Raw genomic sequence first — 7,658 nt, 5'->3', positions numbered from 1 at the left:
AGTGCAAAAGTGTCTGTCACATTAGGCCAGGCTCAAAATTTACCCGCTTGAGCACCAGTTGAGATGGAGTTTTGCTCGAGCCAGGGGAAACAGAACAGTGAAATAGTCATTCGAAAGTAATGGGTTTTGCTATGGCCTGCGGTGACGAAAGCAGCGGGAAGTTTTGTTTCTCCGTCGAGTTGTATGATACAAAATAAACATGCGGAATTGGGTCGCACATTGCTCGAACACGGGAGTAGTGTTACGGGGCAGATAGGGCTTAGATAGACGACATTGTCGTCATAGTTTTGGAAGTGGCAGCAAACCCCAAACCCGATCACAACGGTGGTCCAATACAATACGACATTGTATTTAACCGGAACACTATCAAACGCAAAACGGAACGACGTCGATCGGCACTGGGGCTGTCACTGATCATTCACTATGAGACAGTGGAGAATAAAGTGAGGTCAACATTTTTTCAAATTGAATTTTGTCAGATTTTTGCAGAAAAGGCTTCAAGAATTTCACAAAATAAAGAGATGTTTTGTCTATTTTGTCTATTTTGATGCTTCCGACAGTGATTCATCTCTTAGACGGACCTACTCATGCTACAATCACATCAGTCGTTTAACTAACAGATCACTAAAATAGTTAGGACTAAATTTCAGCCCACCTAGCTAGCTCTTTAGACCATCCTAGGATCCTAGTCTTACACCTTAAAACGTCAGATTCTGAGCTTTTTTTCGAAAAGACTCATGAAAGGGCGAAGCTAAAGATTTTTTCGTAGTTTGACCATCTCGGTCCGATTGTCTCATAGTGGCCATACATAGTTTAGCATCCGTTTCGCTTAATGGCGCACATGTGTCTCGTCGTTCCCGGTGATGCTTCCACCCTTGTAACATTGACCTTGCGCAAACACCGCATTACTAGCATTGATGTCTTATCAATCGCGTTGAAGCTTCACGAGCATCACGCTCGTGCCAGACATTGCTCTCAGAGCCCCGCTCTAGCGTTGTGCTAGCAGCCACCAGCATTAAGATTATGCGCATATAAGCCATGACGAAGCGGTTTATCAACAGTTACGAAAGAACTTCCGCTCAGTGTGGTTGGGTCTATAAAATTTTTCGTGAGGGATTACTGAGGAGTGCGCATCCTCAAAACGCTTGGGAGTGATGAACAGACCGGTGCAAGTGTTACTCCTGATCGTGAGCTTCACACTCGATCCTGCTGCGTCTGTTCCAGCGGAAGTTACTGAAGATCATAGTGCTCCGTGCTGGATTCGGTTCGGTGAACAGGCCACCGGCGAAGGTGTCTACAACAGAACGTTCAACGATGTGCCGTACTGTGCGTTCTTGGGGATACGCTACGCCAAGCCTCCCGTAGGAGAGCTAAGGTTTGCCGTAAGTGTTTCGTTATCAGTTGGCTGTGAGCATTTGTAGTACTAACGCGCGCTTCACTTGATAATCAGAACCCAGTCCGGCAAGATCCCGAGGGCCATCAAAACTACACAGCGTACGGGAGTGTTTGTCCACAGTTTAAAAACATCAACAGACAGGATGGCGTAGTGGGCAGTGAAGATTGTCTCTATTTGAACGTCTTTTCGCCGGTACAGGCGGTGAGCACTGAGCCTGACGCGCATCCCGCTAAGTATCCAGTGTTGGTGTTTGTACATGGGGGAAGCTTTGTTGCTGGATCGGGAGAAGTTCACGGAGTGGACCTACTGATGGAAAATGTGTGTGTGTATATATACTTTTAAACCACGCTTTGAGAAAGTTGCTAACCATTCTGGACATATTCCCCGCTAGGAGGTGATCGTCATCACCCTCAACTATCGACTAGGTGTGTTTGGATTCCTGAAGTACGATCGGCAAAACATTACCGGCAACTATGGGTTGAAAGATCAACTTGCTGCTCTACAGTGGGTTCGCCGTAATGTGCACCACTTTGGTGGTGATCCTGATCGCGTAACGCTTATGGGTCATAGTGCCGGAGGTGCTTCAGTAACCCATCAACTGTACCACGAACAGGCACGAGGTCTGTTCCACAGTTTGATCGTGCTGAGCGGTTCCATGCTGGCACCGTGGGCCATTCTTTACGATTACAGTCGATGTCTGGATAATTACATACACGACCTAGATGCCACCACACTGGACGAGCTTCGTGAACTTGAGTTCCAAAGATTCTTCATCCCGGATCGAAAACTTCGACACACATTCGCCTTTTCCAGCATGTTTTACGTGTGCTTCATTCCAACTCTGGATAATGGTACCGCCGAAGAAGGTGCCTACTTTCCCAGCCCACCTCACGAGATGGTACAACTGCATCCCGCTCCACCTCAAATGCCGATACTTATCAGTGAGACAACGACCGAGTTTGAGCTGCTTCTGCCACATGTGTTCGATTTTTGGATGAGCACAAACTATCTAAACAGGCATGATCCAATGTTAAGAAGACAGATTGGTGACATCCTGGATAACGTTGGCAAATGGGCGGTGGCACAAGGGCTTGAACCGACGAAGCAACAGTTCTACCAGAAGATGGCAAATATGGCGAATATTTTCTATCCGATTCGACGATTGCTGAACGAGCTAGGAAGGCGGATGGATGCGGATCAGCTGTACTATTTGCGCTTTGAGTTTGATGGGAAGTTTGGCGAGTACAAGAAAAAGATTTACGCAAAGTACGTGGCGGCGGGCAGGTATGGTGCGCTGCATGGCGATGAGTTGGGATACATATTTAGTCCGTACAATCTGCGGGAGGCGTTAGCAAACCGGACAGAGTATCGGAAGGAGCTATCAATCCACATAAGGACGGTGGAGTTGATTGCCAACTTTGTGAAATATGGGTAAGATATATTCAAGACAAGGTAGAGATCGTGAAGAAACGGTGTTTATTCCATCTCTAATCTTTCAGAAATCCAACTCCAAAACGAAGCAAATTGTCTGATATTGTCTGGACACCGTACAGAGAAGCGGATAACCATACCAATTATCTGAACTTAGACGAGGAGTTTACGATGCGCCAAACCGATGAGCAGCGTAATCTCTACACCCTCATCTGGCACATTGTGTACGAATGCTTATACCACTCGCACTGTGAGACCGTCTCCAAGTTGGAACTCCTGGCGGAGCAATACGGTGGGATGATAGTGGAGCGAAATAATGATGACTACTTCGAGAGTCTGAATGAAGACATCAAAAATAATATGACTTAGGTGGAATAGGTGTCCTGTCAGCACTATACTCATTGCAATTCAGTGGCAAGGAACGAGTTAAAGATGAACTCCTCGCCCACAGACCTGTACATCGTAAGCCGATAAACATTATCTATTTATTACTTTAGAAAATTGTAGCTCTTGTGTTTGGGCGACCAACTTCTTTGACTCGTTCCGTTCCCAAAGGGAACACGCTGATAAGAGTGTATTCTTCCTTCCATTATCAGCCCTATCGCTGGAAATACATTTCTCCATCATCTTCTAGCACGGCCATAGCCAAAAACTTTGTCTGGTTTGATAGACACGAATGCAAAATGGCGTTTTCTGAGCCATCCCCAAGGAATCGGACTGGAAGAAGGAATGCCTCCAAACCATTGCTCTCGGGATGGTTCACGTTGGAAGTTGAAGTTGGATTTTACATTTTCTATTTGGCTTTTTTTTTTGTGAAGTTCTATTCTTTCCCGTTTTCCCATCTTCGACAAGGAAGAATTGAAAGAGCAAAAAAACGACATCCGAAAGACGCTCCTTAACGCACCGGAATGCGTCCACTTTTCAGGATCCGGTTCTTTAATTCCGCACCGTACAATCATTCGGACGGACATTTTTGCTGCCCTGGCCATTTGCAGATTTGACAGGAAATCTTCACGGAATTCCTCCCGGGGAAACCTTAGCTGCTCGTCCGGAGGGAATGAAATCAGTAACTGCAAACTCACCTTTTCCCTGTCATCCCGTGTGTTCGATCTCACTTCAGGTCACAATGTTTTCCATTCTTATCTTCGCCCAACTCACCAGCTCATGCCACGAACAGGCTGCCGGGGTGTGGGGAGGGGGGGAGTTATTTGCTGGAGTTCGTTTCCTTATCTACGTGTTTCTCCCTTCGCACCCAGCTAGAAAGATATCCAACGAAATCCTTCTCCGTGCTTCACCAAGCCCGTTCACCTTATTCAAACACTAATTCTGGAAATGTTTTTCTCCCGCCCCACAATCCGAAGTGCATTACCGTAAGCCCCCAAGCCAGAGGAGGCCTCTTGAGTTTATTTTCTGTAACAATACGCCCACCATTTTCAAATGGGCTTTCTTCCTTTTTTTTTTTTGCTTGAGTGTATTTGTGTCTGGTTTAAAGTTTTCCACCCGGGTGAGGAATAATTCGGCAAAGGTAGAAGCATCTCGGGGAGTTTTTTTTTTTTTTTTGTGTGTTTCTGTTGCATTTGGGTGAACAGAATTTCGATGATTCGTTACACACTCCCGCTGTGGTACGCTTTTGTTGCCGGTTTTCGGTTGGAATCATTCGAAGGCATCGATAAAATATGAATGCTCCGCCATTCTTATCGGATGCGGTACAGTTCTTGCGTGCGGATTGAAGTACGCAAATGGAATGGATTGGTACTCAGGATGGTACTTGCTGATGCAAAGGCACAGGAAGGAAGCCATGGTGGCACAAGAGAATATGCGTTCGGTGTGGCATTCGTGACGTACCTGGCTACGTGGATGGCATCGGAAGCTTCTTCCAATGCTGTGCAATAATTATAAACATTCCGGTACGCTGGGAAAGGATATCTCAAACTGGATTAAAATATTCATTGATTTCCGGTGAAATCTTCCCTAGAGTGGTTCCGTTCTCTCTCTCTCTCTCTCTCTCTCTATCTCTCTCTCTCTCCCTCTCTGCATACGTGAGGCTTTGTCGGTTGATTGAGCTCTTGAATTTAACGATATATCTTATTAAGTATGTAGAGAGTGATTCCTCATTTCACCAACGGCTCTTATGCTTTGAAACTAGTAAATGGGACACGTGTGGTGTCTTCAGCTTCTGTATAAAATACTTAGATGAGCTAAGAGAAATGAAGCAAGCTCATGCTTTTCTTATAAATCTTTGGACATTAGGGAGTTGTATAATGATTATATATTATAGACTTCTATAGTAATAAATTGGATTGACGGTAAATAATTCTTCTGATCAAGCTCAATTAGGCACATCAATCTTTTGCTTCAGACCATAACAAGTTTAGAAATTAAAAACAAATTTTGATTCATCTTGAGACGGTCTAGACATGAACCTATACCTTTGGAAATGAGAACGGTACACAAATATTTTATATGCCGCCTCGTTCGGTATCATTCACATGACATTAAGTCCATTCAATTAAAGCTGTTTTCTCATGCCGAGACCCTTCAAGGTTGTAGTGCCAAGGAAGAAGAATAAGACTATAATAAATAATATAAAGAGGGATGGCAGACAGGAGAGAAAAGACATCAAGTTCAATTAACAGGATACCTGGAATGAAGCTTGCACGAATATGAAAATGCCTATCCTCAATGGTTTCTAGCCCAAGAAGTCAGCAACGGACTAGAAGAAGAGCAAGATGATAACCGGTAAGGAAGCTCCAAACAGCTACACGAGTTAATTTGCGCTGATCACTCTCCAGTCTGGCCATCGCAGTAGAGCCTGGGAAGGACCAGACTACAGACGCGTATTTCAAGGAAGATCGCACCCAACAGCAGTACAGGTACTTCAAGCAGAGGGGATCGCGAATTTCGGACGATAGCCTAATGATCAGACCCAGTTATTAGCCTTGCTGATAACATAATCAACGTGGGAACTGAAGGACAGCGTTTCGTCGAGCCACAAACCACACTTAATGATACCACGTAGTTAAAAAGCCTTCGAACGGTCGGTTAGAAAATGGGAAAGGTCCTGATGGGATTTGAAAAGCGGTTTTGCCGTGAGAAGGCAGGCGTCTCTGCTCTGTGTAATTCTTCTTCTTCTTTTTCCGTGGCACCACCCCGCCTGCCATTCAGGCCTGTTGGCCTGCCATTTCTGGCTTTATGTGACTGGTTTTACCCGTAGCAAAGTAGTCAGCCAGAATTACACTAGGGGGTGGTTCGGCCACCGAACCACCCCCTAGTGTAATTCTACTCTACTCTTAATTCTATTATGCATTTCAATTTGACTGTGTTTGATGGTTAGTTCTGAATTTTTATATTAAAGATAAAGGATTTGGACAATTTAAAAATAAATATAACCGTATTGATCATATCAATGGAAGACATTGTAAGCCCCAAGAATTCTTCGAAACTTGGGCAACTCCAGTCGGCATTGTCCAATGTTATACAGCATCGAAATATACAGTTTTTTTAAATAATCCTCTCTTAGTTTTTAAATATATTCTTTAGTTTCAAAGAGCTGTGGACATTTTTAATTTTAAAAATTAAGTATGCGGTTAAAAGAGTATGAAGACATCAAAGATAGTTAAAACAAGAAGTTCAAAAAATGCTTATTTGATTGTTCATTTCGTCTACTGTTGTAGAAACCTTACCATCATCATGTAGAGACCTCCCGCTGCACATCTTGGAAGCTCTATCATAATTATCAAACACGAAAAGCCAACATGATAATACAAACTTATACCTTTTTAATCCCAATTTACCCAACGAACTTAAAATCTGTGGCGCCAAGCACGAACATGCGTCAAACAATTTTCCCACCAACGCACTGCGCCCGGTTCGTCCTTTTTCCGACCTCACCCACTCAGCCAGCGAATCGGTTGCGCTGGGGCCGTACAAATCCGGCTGTCCATCGACGCTGTTTATCCTTCCCGGCTCATTAATTATCGTTTCACCGTTTTTCCGGTGTCATTATCATTTTTATCGGGGCCACCAGAAGAAGCGGGTGCGCTGCGACACGTAGCGAAAATCCTGCGCGTAGGCTTGATCCGTTCCCGTATAATCATCGCCGCCTGGCTTGGGATGGATAGTGTGTTGGCGAAGCAAAAACAAGCAAAAAAATGACCCACAGATTATCTTTGTAGCGTGCCAAAATGGCGTTCGCTAGATTAGTGGAAGAAAAATACGCGTGCCCCAGATAGTTGGCATTATGTATCGCTTTTTTCTTTTGTCTTGCTCTGGTTTTTTGTGCGTGTGGAAGGTAATGGTAGCAGTATGTATGTGAGGCAGTAGAAACAATTTCTGGAGGTTGTGCACTGGTCAAGCAGGAAATGGTTTTGGGCATACCAGCAAGATGAATGCCTCTGGGGTAAAAGATTACCATCAAACTCGTTATGGTCATGCTTTGATTGTGTTTTGAAGAAGAAGAAGCTAAAGATGCATGTATCTGAGATACAATATGGGCTGTTACGGAGCAACCCGATTGTACAAGCAACTGGGGTGCAGGTCCTCACTGCTGCACTCACTGGGGTGCAGGATATGAAGTGACTAATGATGTTTCTAAAATCCAACAAACATATTTGAAATTCCTTATCAATTTTTGGAATCTTCAAGCTAGTGTTCCTGTAGTTGTGATAAGGATTGCATGTATGACATAGTAAAAGAAAACGTTGGTCGCCTGAAAGTATGCAATGAATTTAAAACAAACCAATTTTTACAACGATTTGCAGGATTTAAGGTGAAAGTTTTAGCAACTACCTATCAAGTAAAACTACTAAAGCTCCGAAGATCGCTCCGCCCT

General features: G+C 44.2%; 1 protein-coding gene across 1 annotated transcript; it reads left to right on the top strand.

Moving 5' to 3' along the window:
* The first annotated feature begins 957 nt into the window (after positions 1-957).
* Positions 958-3,479, top strand: LOC118503548 (para-nitrobenzyl esterase-like). The gene is made up of 4 exons (XM_036036947.1): positions 958-1,382; positions 1,451-1,714; positions 1,788-2,827; positions 2,896-3,479. Exons 1-4 carry the CDS (start codon positions 1,155-1,157, stop codon positions 3,194-3,196), a joined length of 1,833 nt encoding a protein of 610 aa, XP_035892840.1. The 5' UTR covers positions 958-1,154; the 3' UTR covers positions 3,197-3,479.
* Positions 3,480-7,658: the final 4,179 nt, after the last annotated feature.

The sequence above is a fragment of the Anopheles stephensi genome, chromosome 2 (assembly GCF_013141755.1).
Source record: "Anopheles stephensi strain Indian chromosome 2, UCI_ANSTEP_V1.0, whole genome shotgun sequence".
Taxonomy (NCBI): domain Eukaryota; kingdom Metazoa; phylum Arthropoda; class Insecta; order Diptera; family Culicidae; genus Anopheles; species Anopheles stephensi.
The sequence above is the reverse complement of the archived record's forward strand: the minus strand, read 5'-3'. Positions and strand labels throughout refer to the sequence as shown.

Bases quoted from the DNA above. Each gene is read 5' to 3' on its own strand.
- LOC118503548 (XM_036036947.1), top strand. From the start codon at position 1,155: ATGAACAGACCGGTGCAAGTGTTACTCCTGATCGTGAGCTTCACACTC. The intron at 1,383-1,450 runs GTAAGTGTTTCG...CTTGATAATCAG, and splicing joins TAGGAGAGCTAAGGTTTGCC to AACCCAGTCCGGCAAGATCC. The intron at 1,715-1,787 runs GTGTGTGTGTAT...ATTCCCCGCTAG, and splicing joins TGGACCTACTGATGGAAAAT to GAGGTGATCGTCATCACCCT.